This window comes from Sebastes umbrosus, chromosome 7 (assembly GCF_015220745.1).
Source record: "Sebastes umbrosus isolate fSebUmb1 chromosome 7, fSebUmb1.pri, whole genome shotgun sequence".
In the NCBI taxonomy this organism is placed as follows: domain Eukaryota; kingdom Metazoa; phylum Chordata; class Actinopteri; order Perciformes; family Sebastidae; genus Sebastes; species Sebastes umbrosus.
In genome coordinates, this window is record NC_051275.1 from 35,199,025 (window position 1) to 35,218,132 (window position 19,108).

Consider the following 19,108-nt stretch of genomic DNA (forward strand, 5'->3'; position numbering starts at 1 on the left):
AATACCAGGTATTCAATGCAATCTAGTCAAACTGTCATAAGCTGCTGTTAATTCAAGTGCTACTTTAAGTAAGACACATCGTGTCACCGGCTCTGTGCAAAATAGAAAGCTTGTACCTGGCTGTTACTGCCTTGAGTTAGATAGAGCCTGAGATAGAGCCACAGTGTGCTACCAGCCCTGTGATATAATCTGTGTACCTAGTTGTTACTGCCTTGCATTTCAGTTAATGCATGTGAAAAGTTTATAAGCAAACTTTCTCTGTAAACCTGTGTTTACCTTACTGGCCCTTTCTTTTATGCCCACTAGAGACACTAGTTGGTGCCATAGCTACTCGTCTTCCACAAGCTACTTACGATAGTGTAAGCCAGTACATTGTTTGTTAGGCTAGTGTATCATCCAAGCTACACTACAAGGTCTCTGTCAACGCAGCACCATAGCCAACAACATTTTTTACTTTGTACTTTGACAACTTGTTTAGTCCCACCCCCTATTCCAGGCACAACAATGGAGAATCCCAGTGTACCTGTAGAGCTTTTATTTCTTCGCTAACACAGCCTAAACCCTGGCTACCCTGAACTCATCAGCAGGAGTGCAGGAAAGAAATAGAAACGCTACTCACTGACAGGTGTGATGCGCAGACCGCATCCAAAGACTCATTGTTAAAATGCTTGCTACTAATCTTTCCCAGGCAAACCAGCCTTGCCATTCAGAGTGAAGCAGCCCTGGAACAGGAGGTAGATTCCCTAAGAATACAAAATGCTTGTCTTCTCCAAGAAGTTCAGACAAAGATTATGCGTTACTTAGAAGACCTGCATTCAGCAGAAGTAGATCTTCGCTCACAAAAAAATAAATAGTTAGGTGTTAGATTAGAAGGTCTCTCCCCACCACAGTCATTCAGCCAGTGTGATTCTGGCTACTCAGATTCACACTCTTCATTTGATGAGACGTTAACTCCCTCTACACTCAGAAGTGAAGAATTTCCAACCGACTCAAAGTCCTTTGGGAATGAAGTCAGCTACACTGAGAGACAGAGCTAACAGCTACCTGACTTCTCAACTCTCTGACACGGACCATGAAGAGACATGCAGCCACTGAGAGATGACACTTTCTACATGGACAGCAGTAGCTTTGAACATTAAATCACCACAGAAAATAAACCGAGCAGAAGAGAGAACCGTTTTTAATGCATCACGTCTACGTGACATCCAGGTAATCAGGTCGGTATCGGTGCTGATATCTTTCTTTCAGATCGGATCAGCCCTGGTGTTCATAGTTCATTAATCTCTTCACCCAGTTTATTAATCCTGATATCAATATCATCACCTTTGAACCAGCAGCTTCCAGCTTTGAAGTTAACTCAAAACAGTCTTTTTCAAAGACAAACACATATTGATTTAGTTTAACATGTTGAGCCTAATTTGCTTTATAACACTGAATTGTTTGACAGGTGACTGTACAGGTGAACACTGTGATGTCACTGCTGAAACAATCTATTGTTGAGTCCTACAACAGACTCTGAAGCTCTGGACCAAGGCCTGATTATTTTTATCAAGAGTGTCAGATAACAAAGTTCAGTTTTAAATTATTACCTTCCATCAGCAGCTTGACCAACTTTAAAGCTGAGAGGAAGACCCATAGACTCGTCACTCTTCATGGACACACAGCTGGGTTCAGGTCCAGATTCAGGAGAGTCTAGTCTCTGCTGCTGGATCCTGATACAAACAAACAACTAACTAATGAAAAGATGGAAAAATCCTTTTGACCAGATTCTGTTCAGATATCAAAACTAAAAGAATATAAAACTTCTGGTTTCAATTATTTTTAATTTTGTAACAAATGTTCATCGTTGAAGACAAATAGATTCAACAGAGAGTCAACACCAGATTCAGAATCAGATCAGATCAGATCAGATCAGATCAGATCAGATCCAGGGTTGGACTGTAACCAGGACCTGATGGCCCGTGACCACAAAAACTTACTTCAGTAACTTTTTTATTCAAGTGTATTAATAGTATACTTCTTTTAAACTTAGAATAAGAGAGTATACTTTCAGTTTACTTTTTATGTACTCATCAGAGATATACTTAACAAAAGTAAACTGCAGTATAATGGGCTCATACTGACAAGTATACAGAACAGTCTAAGTATATGTGGCTGATAGGCCTACTTGTACTTCATCTTTTGATCCAGATATACTTCAGAAAAGTATAATTAAGTATTCTTGAGTGGTAAACTTGATAAATGACTCGGTGGAGATGAAACTTCATGGCTCTCCCCTGTATGTCAGTACATCAGCTGTTATTAATAATAAACATATCAGCATCTGGCTGCTGGTTCTGGTTCTGGTATCACTGGGCATCAGATCAAAACCCCATTCTGCAGCATCGCCCACCTCGACTATAAAGCTCTGAGAGAGTCAGATAATAACAAAGTTCACTTTTAGATTATTACCTTCCATCAGCAGCTTGTTCAACTTTAAATTTGATACCGCGTTCGATAGACCAGTCACTCTTCATGGACACACAGCTGGGTTCAGGTCCAGATTCAGATCCAGGATCTGGTCCAGGAGAGTCTGGTTTCTGTCGCTGCATCCTGACACAAACAGAGACAGTGATGAGTAACGTTCTCCTGTTCATCAAAACTTCATCTGAAGAAAGAAACCGTCTCCTCTCAGTTGATTAGTTGACTAATCAGTTGTTGACTCTTTGTTCACTAATAAAGTTAGTAGTTAATATTATAACCATTCAGTAGTTAATATTATAACCATTCAGTAGTTAATATTATAACCATTCAGTAGTCAGTAGTTAATATTATAACCATATAGAGTAGTTGAGTGTGTGACAGTGAGTGTGAATAATGATGGTGGACAGTTAGAGATGGTCATCTCACCTCTGAGTTTTGCTCTGAGTGGTTTTAGAGGGGGGGACTCCCTCCTCACACTGATCCATAGCAGAGTCCACCCTGCTGGGAGAGATGCACTCTGGACATTTAGAACAGAAAACACTTCATGACATCTGTTTTGAAAAGTGCTACATAAATAAATGTATTATTATTATTATTATTATAATTATTCTATAAAACCGTTCAAAACAGTGAAATGCAGTTTACACCTGAATGCATCAGTAATAATAATGTCTTCATATCATGTATTATAGTACAACACTCAGTTCCTGCTGATCCGTTAAAGGTTCTGTAGATGACATTCAGAGCCACTAGATGTCGCACTAGAGCACCAGCATCTCAGACCAGAACTAAATGCCCCCCCCCATCACATGACTTCTTCCTCCTTCATTCTCTGCTCAGGACGCCATCACTCCACTAATATCTTTACATAGCAGATCATGAGATCAAAATCTCCCTTTAAGTACATTTAGCTGATAATACTTGTGTACTTTTACCTGAGTGACGTTTTCAAAGCAGAGCTTTAACTCTTACTAACAAAGTACTTTGACAGTGTTGTATTTGTACTTTTACTGCAGTAAAGAAAGAACTTTAGACTGCTTTACATCCTGTCATGAGTTTGAAACATGAATAATCAGTGAGAGTCAGTCATGTTTAATGTGTCACTTATTGTCATCACACTAACGGATAACCTTCAGTCCTGTCTCTCTGCTTCTCATTTGATTACTATATATTGATCTCCATGATGGTTAGCATGGTTAGCATGGTTAGCATGGTTAGCATTGTTAGCAGGGTTAGCATGGTTAGCATTGTTAGCAGGGTTAGCATGGTTAGCATGGTTAGCAGGATTAGCATTGTTAGCATGATTAGCATGGTTAGTAGGGTTAGCAGGGTTAGCATGGTTAGCATTGTTAGCATGGTTAGCATGTTTAGCATTATTAGCATGGTTAGGCTAGTTAGCATGGTTAGCATAGTTAGCATGGTTAGCTACTGTAGTTAGAGCAGCTGGTGATTCTGAACACGGTGGCTAACAGCTAACTGTTAGCACAGAGCTAAACTCTAAACAGCTTTTGACAGTTTGATGAAACTAACATGAGATCAGCTGAGAGTCATTCAGCACTGAAAAGGGTCACTTACCAAAAGTTTAACGTGGAGGAAACATCTGCGTCACAACGGGACAAAGTGAAAGTAAAAAACTGATTACACAAGAAGTCACCTGAGTGTGTCGGCCTCTTCCAGGGCTCGTATGCCGTTTGGTGCTTCGCTGTGCCGGTGTCTTTCAGTGTTCCTGGTCCCTGGTTGGTTGGAGCTGGAGGTGAGGTGAGGTGATGAGGAGATTAGAGACACCTGCCCACTGTTCCCCTGCCTATAAAACCCAGCCCATCCTGATAGTCTGTGGACTTTAATCCCCTGGCACCAGAGGTGCTATGTCAGCTTTTGCATTGTTGTAGATTTCCTTTAACATTCCTTAAGTTATCCTGGCAGCATGTTTTCTGTCAGTTTAATTTGTTTGTCAAACAGTGCTTTTATTCGTTTCAAGTGGGAAGACCACTAGTCAGAGTAAATGACAACGTCATCCAAATACACTACACAGCCTTCCAACTTACCAAAAACCATGTTCATCCAACGTTGGAACATCACAGGTGCGTTTCGCAACCCAAAAGGCATGACTGAATATGAATGCAGCCCAGTTGGAGTGATGAACGCTGCGATTTCTCGTGCCCTTGGAGACAAAGGGACCTGCCAATAACCTTTTAAGAGATCGATTTGCTGATGAACTTTGCAGCACCTACCTGGTCGATGCAATCGTCAATACGAGGTAGTGGATACGAGTCAGGTTTAGTAACGCTGTTGACTTTCCTAAAATCTGAGCAAAACCGAGGACTTATCCAATTTTGGAACAAACAAACACGGCGACGCCCAGCTTGACGACGACGGTTCAGCGATGCCATTTTTCAACATATAATCAATTTCAGAATCCAAAAACTTACGCTCCTCTGGGCTGACTCGATAAAACCGTTGTTTTATCGGTTTTGCATCCCCTACGTTGATGTCATGTTCAATCATGTGTGTACAAGATGGAACATCCTCAAACAACATCGGATACATAGCTATTAGCTCGGCTAGCTCTGCGCGTTGTGACGTGGATAAGTGACCCAAAACACTATCAAGGCTCAATAAAGCTTCAGAGTTTTCAAATGGCCTGTTAACAATGCTGAGTCATGATTAGGCAAACCATCTTCACAAAGACCTTCACTAGATTGAAGTGTGTTACAAACACACACAGGATGAGCACTCTGCTCCTGAGATGCACGGACATGATACGCTTTTAACAGATTTACATGACACAGTTGGTGATGTCGACGTTCTGGATATATGCAGTATATATATATATATATATATATATAGTTTATGGACACATAAACTTCGCTTGAGATGGTGAATCAACTATCAGTAACACAGCCAAAACTTGGTCACCTGGACTGCAAACACGCCGCTCAGCTCGACTCATAAAGGCGTTTCATCTTAACCTGTGCCGAAGCCAACTTTTCCTTCGCCAACTCCACAGCTGAGTAAAGTCGCTGCCTGAAACCATTGACATAGTTAACCAGATTTCAAGGTGGCTCCGCTTCTCTCCAGTCATCTTGCAAAGCAGCCAACTAGAGAGAGAGGTTATATAACAGCCAGTAGGGGAGAGTGAGGTGAGATGAACCAGTTGTTACTTGAGGTGTTTTTAAAGAGAGGGAATGACAGTAATGTCTTCAACTAAAACATGTTCATATATTTCAGGATGTGCTGCATCTTTGGGAATAATCACTTTGGATCTAAAATAAACTGTTTTCTAAATATGACTTTCCAAAAAAAAAGTGGTCTCTTGGCTCAAGTTGAACCTCAGGAGAGGAGAAGTTGAACCATATGTGGTACGCCTAATCTATCAATCACACCTGTCTGTCATTGTGGCCTCTATATATATATATATATATGTATATATATATATATATATACATATATATATATATATATATAGTTCATTTGTTTGCATGAGATAAGCTGGAGTGATGTCGAGTGATGTCACGCTACAATTATGCACGACATATCCGCTGGTTGCTGGCTACTAAATATAAAAGGTTACAAGAATGTGCTGACAATATGTATTTTGCAGTTTGCCTTTATTAATAGCTATTAATAGTTATTTCATTTAGCAAAAAAATAACAAATATCAAAATCCCCAAATTTAACAGCTACCCGACGAACCCACCAGTGAATGGTAAATGGACTTGCATTTATAAAGCGCTTTTCTAGTTTTCCGACCACTCAAAGCGCTTTACACTACATGTCAGCATTCACCCATACATTCACACACACATTCATACACTGATGGCAGAGGCTGCTAAGGTGCCAACTTTGGATCTAATCTAAATACTCATTCACACACTGATAGCTATGCCTTCGGGAGACATTTGGGGTTAAGTGTTTTGCTCAAGGACACATCGACATGTGACCCGGAGCAGCCGGGATCGAACCACCGACCTTCCGACTGGTGGACTACCTGCTCTACTCTCTGAGCCACAGCCGCTCCACTGAAACGTTCACCTGGTTTCCTTCGAACAAACACGTTGTCTTTCAACCAGCTGTTTAAACATGCTAACACCACACAGGGGTCTGGTCTGTTGGGTTACGTTATCATGAAAGATCACATGATTTATTTTAATTTAAACTGTCTGCTTTCAGAGACGACTCAATCCAGTAGAAAGCCTAATATTATACAAGTAGATAAATAATTATATATCAAATACTTTCATGAGTAGTTGGTGTAAAACATGTACCTGTGCAGTTAAAGCATGAATGAAAAACAGGAGGAGGAAGCAGCTACTAAAACGCTTCATTTTAAACTGAACTTTCAGCCGACAGGAACCAGTTGGATGATTCGTTCTTGTTTTATGTCGACTAACAGAGAAACCGACGGGCATGTTGGAGAGCAGAGCTGCAGCTTTTATACATGAGGGGAAGCTGGACATGACCCCGAAATCCATCATCACATTTTAATGGAGGGAAATGGTATACAGGCGACACCCTGAGACACGCCGGAGCGTTTACAGCGAGACGAAAGAGGATTTAATATAAAGAAAATACATCGCTGGCTCACTTTCGGCCTCTGATGAATGTAAGAACCCTGAGAACCAAAAAGACATTTGTATTTTAAAGGAAAGTCAAACAAACAAACTCTCTGTTGAACAGTGAAGCCGGAGGTTTTCAATCTGTGGGGTGCTCCCCCTCTGGAGGACACAGGAGAGTTCAACAGGGTCTGAAGGTCGGGACGAGGTCAAGACTTTTTAGTCACTATTTTATTGAAAATACATGAATTATTAACTAAATAAAGCTAGTAGCTAAGCTAACAGAGAACATTAAGAGAGGCTCCATAAGTTACATTATGGTGCGTTCAAGCTCTGCTCAGTAAAAATGAGTATTGGGCGAAGGTAAATTATAACGCTATCATGATGCGTTCAAATGTAGTCTTTTAAAATGTAGTTTTTGGTGAGAAACTTGAATAAATCCAGTTGTTTGAAGGAGATGTTTCACAGCAATATAAAATAGATAATAGAGAGAGAATTATGACCCGTTTAACCTCCTAACACTAGCTCTAAACAGATTATAATAATACATACTTATATAAAATAGATAATAGAGAGAGAATTATTTTCTCTAAGCAGCTTAAAATATACAACTAAAACTACTAATGTCTGTAATTATTTTTAATCAAAGGAATATTTAAATAAAAACACAATCTTTCCCGTTCAATTGTGTGTTTTTATGCAAATAACCATGATGATGATGATAATAACAAAGTAAAAGGATAGCATTATAATTTCTGATGGTTTACATGACTTTGGGATGGTTGAAATTATTTTTCGGGACTTTTGATTTTTAACACTGTAAGGCCCAAATATAGAAGAAAAAAAGATTTTCCCCTCTCAAATGTTGTTGTTCTACGAGGCCTCTGATGAAGAAAAAAAAATTGCATTTTAGTAAGTTTTTAGGAAAATGTTGTAATATTGGCCAGAGGTGGGAGCAGAATTTCTTTATTTGTACTCATATTGTCTGAAAGAAATATATAGAACTACTAAGGTTTCATTTGCAGGACTGATTCCCATTTAGCCCCATAACAGTATATATCATGAATAATAATCCCACAACTTTTTATGAATAGTCATTTATTACAAAAAAAAAAAAAACAGGGTAAATTGTATTTACAAAACTTTATTTCATCTCCACTCCAAACATTTACAGATTTTTTTTTTAGGATAGCAATAAGTGATATATGTAATTTTGCAACTGTGGGCGTTACAGGGTTAATGAGTATATATATATTTTTTTTTAAAGCGCAACTATTTTTGCAATTTTCACTTGCTCGTGCAATTTCAGAAAAACACAGAAAAACATCGCAACTTGCTTTGATATTTTTATTTAATTTTTTATAGAAAAGCTGCGTTGAAATCTGACATTTTAGGACGCAACAATCCCAAAACAAGCCCGCGAAATCCTGGAAAGGCTGAAAATAAGTACCTAAATTAAGTACTCATTTTTTAAGAAGTCGTTTTTGGTGTTTTTTCCTGTTAAAAGGTTCTTTTGGGGGGAGTTTTTCCTCATCCGATGGGAGAGTCACACAGTATAGGACAGAGGGTATCGTATTCTGTACAGATTGTAAAGTTCCGACGGCCCGCTGTTCCGATGGCCCTCTGTTCCGACGGCCCGCTGTTCCGAAGGCCCGCTGTTCCGAAGGCCCGCTGTTCCGACGACCCATTGTTCCCGCTGTTCCGAAGGCCCGCTGTTCCGAAGGCCCGCTGTTCCGAAGACCCACTGTTCCGACGGGCCATTGTTCCGACGGCCCGCTGTTCCCGCTGTTCCGACGGACCCATTGTTCCGTCGGAACAGCGGGCCATATTGTTAAGCCCCCTGAGGGAAATTTGTGATTTTGGGCTATACAAATAAAACTGACTTGACTTGACACGCCGCCGGTGTGTTAAGGCCTTTAGTTTATGTTGGTGTAGCTTTTAGCTGCCTTTGAGCAAGGCAGCAAACGCTAAAACTCCACCAGGGGGCGCCGCTGCTGCTGTAGCGCCGGCAACCCGACCAATCATTGCGGCCAGGGTGTGGTGTGTGTGTGTGTGTGTGTGTGTGTGTGTGTGTGCTGGGGGTTCGGGGGAGGGGGGGGGGGGGGGGGGGTGGGGGGGGAAGAGGAAAAGATGACCACTTCCTGCTGCAGCTAGAAAATAAAACAAACAGGAAACGAGTAGCAGAACTCCCAGAGCTCAACAAGGAGCAAGTGGAGACGGGTAGAAACCAGTAGAGTCAGACAGAACCACAGGGAGGACAGTAGAACCCAGTAGAACCCAGTAGAACCCGGCAAACAGAAGGTCCAGCAGAGCAGACGTTCAGACCAGTACAGAGGACAGTAGAACCTTCAGTGGGAACATCAGGAACAGGAATACTAGAACACAGTAGAACCTCACAGTGGAGTATAAAGAACCGGAGCTGGAGAGATGTCACAGTCGTGAGGAAAAGTCCTGGATTATTATTTCCTATTATTCTACAAAACAAGACAAAGGTAAGAGCTTCTTTAATATCTCTGTGTGTGTTTATTTATTAAAATTATTATATTTATGAATTCATTAATATTTTTTCTTCACTAATTCTTACAAGTAGTGCTGTCAATCGATTATAGAATTGTATTTAATCCTCTTATCAACATGGGAGTGGGTAAATATGCAATTAACAACACAAAACAATGACAGATATTGATCCAGAAACCCTCACAGGTACTGCATTTAGCATAAAACAATATGCTCCAATCATAACATGTCAAACTGCAGCCCAACAGGCAACAACAGCTGTCAGTGTGTCAGTGTGCTGACTTGACTATGACTTGCCCCAAACTGCATGTGATGATCATAAAGTGGGCATGTCTGTAAAGGGGAGACTCGTGGGTACCCATAGAACCCATTTACATTCACTGATCTGGAGGTCAGAGGTCAAGGGACCCCTTTGAACATGGACATGATGGTTTTTCCTCACCCAAATTTATTTAACCTCCTTCATGACCAGCTGTTCGTCATTTTATGAGAAGAGATTCAGTTTTGTAGAGATCCTTAAAATAAATAAAGACTCACAATGTGACGAACGGTATGGTGACAGAACTTGCCAAGCTGAAAAATGAATAAGCTAATTAATAAATAAATGACTTGATAGATAAATAAATATGCCATTAAATGTACCTAAAATAATATAAAAAATAAAGGTAGTCATTAATCAACTGATTAATATATTACATAATATAAAACGTAAATTGATACTTCTGTTTTGATTTGTTTCTTTATTTATTTACCTGTATTATTCCCAATCTAATCTTCTATTTCATTTTTCCTTTTATTTATTTATTTCCCTTTTAAATGTATTTATTTATTTATTTATTTATGTATTTATTTATTTATTTATTTATTTAAATGTATTTATTTTATTTAACTTTTAAATGTATTTATTCATTGAACGTTTAAATTAATTTATTTATTTATTCATTTAAATTAATTAATTAATTAATTTATTTATTTAACTTTTAAATGTATTATTTATTTATTTAGTTAGTTAGTTAGTTATTTAACTTTTAATAAATATTAAAAAATGCAGAAAGAAATTAATTTATTAATTTAGTAGATAGATAGGGGAATTAACACAAAGGTAAATAAATAAAGAAGCAAATTAAAACAGAAAAATCAATGTCCGCACATTTTCAATTATTTATTCATTAATTAAAGCCTACATTTATTTTTAATATAATTTTTTGTACATTTAATGACATATTTATTTATTTATTGACTCATTTATTTATTTTTTATTTTGTAAATCTGTTTCATCAGCACAGTTTAAAAGAAGAATAATTTACAGAAGAATGATTTCTCTTGTCAGAGTTTTGTGTTTCGTTTCTGTCTGGTGTGAAAGCAGCGACAGCAGCAGAATAGCTGTACGGACTTCTGTTTCTTTGACCCACTGACCTGATGAAACCTCAAACTCTCTTTAATACATCTGCTGACTCAACGAGGTTTCACTGAGGACAGTTTACTGGCATTATTCACATTACATCACAGAGGATTTTATACACATTGAAAAGATGGACTCCCATGTTGATAAGAGTGTTAAATACCACAAATCTCCCTTTAAGGGACATTCTGAACAGATGAAAAAAGTGCGATTGGTTTGTCTTTGTGAAGCTTCCTGAGGCTATACAAATAAATATGACTTGACAAGTCAACCTTGACCTTTGATTTTTAATTAATTATATAAATTTATATTTTTTTAAAAATTCCAACTCTTTTTGCAATTTTCACTTGCTCCTTCAATTTTATTGCAAAAAAAACACAGAAAATCATCGTAACTTGCATTGCATTTCTTTTAGAAAAGCTGTCGTGAAATCAGGCATTTTAGGACGCAACAATCCACAAAAAAAGATAAATGTCGCTAATTTAACTTGCAAAATAAAACACCGGTCTGGAACACTGAAAGTCTTGTCAGTTTGTTTGTTGGTTTGTTCGTTCGTTCGTTCGTTTGTTTGTTTGTCTGTTTGCTCGTCATATTTACGTCTCGGCGACACATACGCTTACTTACATTTTGAACATTTTTTAACAAATGTGATGACTAAATTGCGATTAATCGCTATTAAATATTTTAATCGATTGACAGCCATAAAATTTGTAAAACTTTCCTCGAGCTGAGAAAAGCGATTAAAAAATCTGTGAAATAAAACCAGCAGGTGAAACACTACTAATACTAATACTAATACTAATACTAATACTACTACTACTACTACTTTGGGCCGTATATCCCGAAAGATAGAAAACTTTCTTGGCGTAGGCGAGGTCTTGGGTTCCGGTACTCAGTTCTTATTATACATCCATGGTAACAAGTCTATCTCAGAGCTGTGAACGGATCGAATGATTCTTCAGCCGTACGTTAAAGATTATAAAACTGATCATGTGATTGATCTGGTGCAGGTGAAGGTGATCGTAGCAGCTTCTCATCACAGTGATGTATAACCTGAGAGTGAAGTCTGCGTTGTTCTGGGAGAGTCTGTAGACCTGAAGCTGATTGTTATTCGGGAGCAGAGCAGACATGATGTTATGTAACGGCTCTCAGGGAGCAGCGATCTGATCTGGGATCAGAGATATCAGATGTCTCTCGGCGGAGCAAAGACACAGAAAGACGCCCACATGAGTGATTAATGGACACCTCAGAGACACACGGGCGGAGCGGCCATGTTGGAAAACAGCCTGGGATTTAAATGTAGTTACGGGAAGTGAAAAACGACAAATGAAGTTCCAACAGAGTCTCACAACAGTTTGTGAAGTAAACTGAATCTATTTGACTCGTGTACAGAGACACAAATTTAACTTTTTTTTACTGACGCTCAGCGCAACTTTCAACAACGTGTGTTTCATGCGTTTTCCAGCAACACGTGTCAATTTCCATTACTTAGGTTTAGGACAAGATCGCGGTTTGGGTTAAAATAACTCCAGAAGTGGTGTAACTGAAGTACGGACAAATGAATCAACGTTGACTTCTGGTTTCAGACGGGACATGAACAGCGGTCTCCTGGTGAAAGTCACTTTACACTTACTGTTTCATGAACTGCTGATCGACTGTCTGTTCATGCAGTTTGTAAATGATCACCTGTGTGTGTGTGTATGTGTGTGTGTGTGTGTGTGTGTGTGTGTGTGTGTGTGTGTGTGTGTGTGTGTTGAAAGCAGAGTTAATGAGTATTGTGTCAGCTCTTTTGTGAGTTTGTGTGTTTACCAGCTGACTGACCGATGACTCCAGCTACAGGAATGTACACACACACACACGCACACACACACACACACACACACACACACACACACGCACACACACACACACACACACACACACACACACACACACACACACACACGTATGCACGCACGCACTTGCACGCACACACACACACACACACACACACACACAGTAATAACGTCCTTGTTGAATGAAAAGTGATTTTTTTCCTGCGTGGGGAGACAGGAAGTAGTTTGACATTGAAATAGAGAGTCGGGGCGGGACTTGAACCAGACCTGGACCTGGACCTGGACCCTGGAGGGACCAGGAAGCTCTCAGAGGTCCATTTATAGACGTTACTGGAATCAGAGGAGGACGGAGGTCTTTAATTTAAGCTGCTACAGTTCATGTTCAAACCAGAGGAGGAAGAAGTACTCTGATCTTTAAGTAAACATATTAATACCACGGTGTGGAAATACTCTGTTACGTAAGAGTCCTGCATTCACAGTATTAGTACAAAAGTATCAGCTTCAAAATATACTTAAAGTTCCAAAGGTAAAAGTACTCATTCTGCAGAATAATCTCTATTATGATATTGTATTATATTTACTAATATTTTTCTGCTATTTTACTAATATTTTTTGGGATGTTTTATTTGTTCATCACTTTAGTGTTGCAGCTGGTAAAGGTGGAGCTACTTTTAATTATGTTTTGCATATTTTACAAATTTTGGTCTGATATTTTATTCATATTTTTCTGATATTTTACCTGTATTTAAGGATATTTTACTAATATTTCTTAGGATATTTATTAATATTATTTTGGATATTTGATACTTTACTAATATTTTCTGCTATTTTACTAATATGTTTGGTGTATTTTTGTAATAGATTTGGGATCTTTTACAAATAGTTTTTGCATATGTTTCACATTTTTGTCTGGTAATTTATTAATATTTTTCTGATTTTTTTCCTGATATTTTACTAATATTTCCTAGGATATTTTTTTGATGTTATTTTGGATAATAAAACAAATTATACTTTACTGATATTTTTCTGCTTATTTACAAATATGTTTTAGAATATCTTACTATTTTTATATATATATATATATATATATATATATATATATATAATTTACTAATATATTTGGGATATTTTATTTAGAATTATTATTATATAAATATATAAATTTTGACTCCGACACTTCCGACCGCCCCTGAACGCAGCATGGCCAGCATCCAGCTCCCAGTCTGTCAGAGTTACTGACAGTAGAGTTACTGACAGTAGAGTTACTGACAGTAGAGATACTGACAGTAGAGTTACTGACAGTAGAGTTACTGACAGTAGAGATACTGACAGTAGAGTTACTGACAGTAGAGTCACTGACAGTAGAGTTACTGACAGTAGAGATACTGACAGTAGAGTCACTGACAGTAGAGTTACTGACAGTAGAGATACTGACAGTAGAGTCACTGACAGTAGAGTTACTGACAGTAGAGATACTGACAGTAGAGTCACTGACAGTAGAGTTACTGACAGTAGAGATACTGACAGTAGAGTCACTGACAGTAGAGTTACTGACAGTAGAGATACTGACAGTAGAGTCACTGACAGTAGAGTCACTGACAGTAGAGATACTGACAGTAGAGTCACTGACAGTAGAGTTACTGACAGTAGAGTTACTGACAGTAGAGTCACTGACAGTAGAGTCACTGACAGTAGAGTTACTGACAGTAGAGATACTGACAGTAGAGTCACTGACAGTACAGTCACTGACAGTAGAGTTACTGACAGTAGAGATACTGACAGTAGAGATACTGACAGTAGAGTCACTGACAGTAGAGATACTGACAGTAGAGTTACTGACAGTAGAGTCACTGACAGTAGAGTCACTGACAGTAGAGTTACTGACAGTAGAGATACTGACAGTAGAGTCACTGACAGTAGAGTTACTGACAGTAGAGATACTGACAGTAGAGATACTGACATTAGAGTCACTGACAGTAGAGTTACTGACAGTAGAGATACTGACAGTAGAGTCACTGACAGTAGAGTTACTGACAGTAGAGTCACTGACAGTAGAGTCACTGACAGTAGAGTTACTGACAGTAGAGATACTGACAGTAGAGTCACTGACAGTAGAGTTACTGACAGTAGAGTTACTGACAGTAGAGTTACTGACAGTAGAGTCACTGACAGTAGAGTCACTGACAGTAGAGTTACTGACAGTAGAGATACTGACAGTAGAGATACTGACAGTAGAGTCACTGACAGTAGAGTCACTGACAGTAGAGTCACTGACAGTAGAGATACTGACAGTAGAGATACTGACAGTAGAGTCACTGACAGTAGAGTTACTGACAGTAGAGATACTGACAGTAGAGTCACTGACAGTAGAGTTACTGACAGTAGAGATACTGACAGTAGAGTCACTGACAGTAGAGTTACTGACAGTAGAGTTACTGACAGTAGAGATACTGACAGTAGAGTCACTGACAGTAGAGGCACTGACAGTAGAGTTACTGACAGTAGAGATACTGACAGTAGAGTCACTGATAGTAGAGATACTGACAGTAGACAGTAGAGTTACTGACAGTAGAGTCACTGACAGTAGAGATACTGACAGTATAGTCACTGACAGTAGAGTTACTGACAGTAGAGTCACTGACAGTAGAGATACTGACAGTAGAGTCACTGACAGTAGAGTCACTGATAGTAGAGATACTGACAGTAGAGTCACTGACAGTAGAGTTACTGACAGTAGAGTTACTGACAGTAGAGTCACTGACAGTAGAGTCACTGACAGTAGAGATACTGACAGTAGAGTCACTGACAGTAGAGATACTGACAGTAGAGATACTGACAGTAGACAGTAGAGTTACTGGTGTCTGGTGTCTGGTGGAGCAGCTGGACTCACTCACGATGTGAGGTCATATTTTACTAATATTTCTTAGGATATATTTATTTATTTTATAATATTATTATTTATATTTATTATTATTATTTATATTTATTATTATTAATAATATTTATTATTATTTATATTTATACCTATATAATATTTGAATATTTGAAAAATATATATTTGATACTTTTCCATTTTACTAATATTTTTGGCTTTTTGTCTAATAGTTTTGGGATCTTTTACAAATAGTTTTTGCATATGTTTCACATTTTTGTCTGGTAATTTATTAATATTTTTCTGATTTTTATATCTTACTATTTTTTTTTAATATAATTTACAAATATATTTGGGATATTTTATTTATAATTATTATTATATAAATATATAATTTTTGATTCCGACACTTCCGACCGGCCCTGAACGCAGCATGACCAGCGGCCAGCTCCCAGTCTGCTGCTGGAGTCACTGACAGTAGAGTTACTGACAGTAGAGTTACTGGTCCTCTGCTGGAGTTACTGGTCTCTGCTGGAGCAGCTGGACTCCCTCACGGTGCAGCCGGTTCCTCTGTGTCCGCCTCTCTGCAGGCTTCAGCCGGATCTGATCTGATGAGAGTTAGAGCCGCTATGACTCCCCGCTGTGAGTAACAACCACCGACCTGCTGCTGCTGCTGGAGCAGTTTAATTATCTCTTTACTGTAATTTAAACTCTTACATTTTGCTGCACTGAGCGGATTTATTTTACTGGTTTCACAGCAGTTTCTCATAAATGTTCAGAGATGCTTTTATTGTCTTATTCAGTTATTTATTTAATCTCCAGTCACAGTTTATAAAAGGTGATGAATTGATAGAACTGCTCCTCTCATAAAGCTCAAACTGACTCGTTCAAATGTCCCACAGATACATCAACTATATAAAGTGATTCAGTTCTGGAAGAAGTTTCTGCAGTTTGAATTGATTTATTTAGTTAAAAGTTGTGGATGAGATTCAGTCGGTGAAAGTTTGTGGACGTGTTCAGAGTGTGTTGGATTTTATGGATTTTATATAATCTCGTGTGTCTGTGGTTCATTAGTGGTTTGAAGGTCAAAGGTCATCGACAGTCAGACTGAGCTCTCCTTTAATCAGAAATGTCTATAAAGTGTTCATCGTCGTCTCGTTTATATTATATAATATAATATATTATATAATATTATATATAATATAATGTTATGTTATATAATATATAATATTATATTATATTAAATAATATAATATAATATATTATATATTTGGATAAAACAGTTAGAGGTCAGTTTTTATGTCCGAGTGACTTCTCAGTAGAGACAGTGCGTTCGAGGCAGCAGGAAATGTCACTGATTAACTTAGAAGGAGTTTCTCCTCCTTCAGGTGGAACATTTAGATCACTGAAGAAGGGCTGCGACGGACGGACGAAACCCAACATGGTGGGTTTTTATAGCTGTCACCATCTTGGTTTTTGGCCGCCACCATCTTGGTTTTTAGACGTCACCATCTTGGTTTTTGGCCGTCACCATCTTGGTTTTTGGCCGTCACCATCTTGGTTTTTGGCCGTCACCATCTTGGTTTTTGGCCGTGACCATCTTGGTTTTTAGACGTCACCATCTTGGTTTTTGGCCGTCACCATCTTGGTTTTTGGCCGTCACCATCTTGGTTTTTGGCCGTCACCATCTTGGTTTTTGGCCGTCACCATCTTGGTTTTTAGCCGTGACCATCTTGGTTTTTGACCGCCCCCATCTTGGTTTTTGGCCGTCACCATCTTGGTTTTTGGCCGTCACCATCTTGGTTTTTGACCGCCACCATCTTGGTTTTTGGCCGTGACCATCTTGGTTTTTAGACGTCACCATCTTGGTTGTTGGCCGTCATCATCTTGGTTTTTGGCCGTCACCATCTTGGTTTTTGGCCGTCACCATCTTGGTTTTTGGCCGTCACCATCTTGGTTTTTAGCCGTGACCATCTTGGTTTTTGACCGCCCCCATCTTGGTTTTTGGCCGTGACCATCTTGGTTTTTGGCCGTGACCATCTTGGTTTTTGGCCGCCACCATCTTGGTTTTTGGCCGTCACCATCTTGGTTTTTGGCAGTCACCATCTTGGTTTTTGGCCGTGACCATCTTGGTTTTTGGCCGCCACCATCTTGGTTTTTGGCCGTCACCATCTTGGTTTTTTGGCCGTCACCATCTTGGTTTTTGGCCGTCACCATCTTGGTTTTTGGCCATGACCATCTTGGTTTTTGGCCGTCACCATCTTGGTTTTTGGCCGCCACCATCTTGGTTTTTGGCCGTCCCCATCTTGGTTTTTGGCCGTCACCATCTTGGTTTTTGGCCATGACCATCTTGGTTTTTGGCCGTCACCATCTTGGTTTTTGGCGGTCACCATCTTGGTTTTTGGTCTGCAGGATATTTTTCTACCACAGAGACGTTGTGTCCGTCCAGCGCTGCGTTCACTGTCACATTCTCGGAGGTTTCTACATTCTTTCTAATGTTCAGTCTGCTGACTCAGCAGAGAGAAGAATGTAGATTATCATCATCATCGTCACTCTGCCTCCTTCTGTTAGTAATTTACCTCCATCTGCTCCTCCTCCTCCTCTCTCTCTCTCTCTCTTCCTCCTCCTCCTCCTCCTCTCTCTCTCTCTCTTCCTTCTCCTCCTCCTCCTCTCTCTCTCTCTCTCTCTCTCTTCCTCCTCCTCCTCCTCCTCCTCTCCCTCCCTCTCTCTCTCTCCTCCTCCTCCTCCTCCTCCTCTCTCTCTCTCTCTTCCTTCTCCTCCTCCTCCTCTCTCTCTCTCTCTCTCTCTCTTCCTCCTCCTCCTCCTCCTCCTCTCTCTCTCTTCCTCCTCCTCCTCCTCCTCTCTCTCTCTCTTCCTCCTCCTCCTCCTGTTGGGCTGCTCTCTCTCTCTTCCTCCTCCTCCTCCTCTCTCTCTCTCTCTCTCTTCCTCCTCCTCCTCCTCCTCCTCCTCTCTCTCCTCCTGTTGGGCTGCAGTTTGCCATGTTATGATCTGAGCATATTGTTTTATATTAAATGCAGTACCTGTGAGGGTTTCTGAATCAATATCTCTCATTGTTTTGTGTTGTTAATTAAATAAAGCAGCATATTTGTCCACTCCCATGTTGATAAGAGGATTAAATACTTGACTAATCTCCCTTTAAAGGTTCATTCAGAACAGATAAAACATGTGATTTATCGATTGACAGCCCTAGTTTTTACTCTTTAAGTGATTGTGTGTCTGATTGATGCCAAAACACAGATGACCTACACTCTGTGTTGTGCCTGAACGCATCCTGAAGCCTGTTTATATGGTTCAAGAGTCTCTAACAACAAAAGTTTAACTTCTGATTCACTGGAAGTAGTTTTATATGTTATTCTCGTATCGAAGATGTCCACCAACGTCTCCTATTAGTTTTAATCTCTGCTGTCTGGATGATGAGATGGACCACCGTTCTGAAACAGGAAAC

The 19,108-nt window shown here is 39.3% G+C and overlaps 2 protein-coding genes across 5 annotated transcripts in view; one reads left to right on the forward strand and one right to left on the reverse strand.

The window, feature by feature from the left end:
- Positions 1-4,533, reverse strand: part of LOC119491090 (NLR family CARD domain-containing protein 3-like) — a 30,891-nt gene extending 26,358 nt beyond the window's left edge. For all 3 annotated transcript variants that reach the window (XR_005207537.1, XR_005207536.1, XM_037774729.1), the window contains exons 1-5: positions 4,509-4,533; positions 4,118-4,210; positions 2,890-2,980; positions 2,452-2,592; positions 1,590-1,712 (exon numbers count right to left, since the gene is read on the reverse strand). Coding sequence is in view for 1 of the 3 variants with exons in the window: in XM_037774729.1 (XP_037630657.1) it covers positions 1,590-1,712; positions 2,452-2,592; positions 2,890-2,980; positions 4,118-4,210; positions 4,509-4,524 (464 nt within the window). In the remaining 2 variants the exon portion in view is untranslated. The remainder of the gene's footprint in view (positions 1-1,589; positions 1,713-2,451; positions 2,593-2,889; positions 2,981-4,117; positions 4,211-4,508) is intronic.
- Positions 4,534-9,206: 4,673 nt separating this feature from the next.
- exoc3l2b (exocyst complex component 3-like 2b) overlaps positions 9,207-19,108 on the forward strand; it is a 44,467-nt gene continuing 34,565 nt past the window's right edge. Inside the window, exon 1 of one of the 2 annotated variants that reach the window (XM_037774747.1) lies at positions 9,207-9,508. The gene's annotated coding sequence lies outside the window, so the exon portion shown is untranslated. Of the gene's footprint in view, positions 9,509-16,063; positions 16,285-19,108 lie in introns of those variants that run through there. The other variant, XM_037774746.1, reaches the window with a different exon arrangement.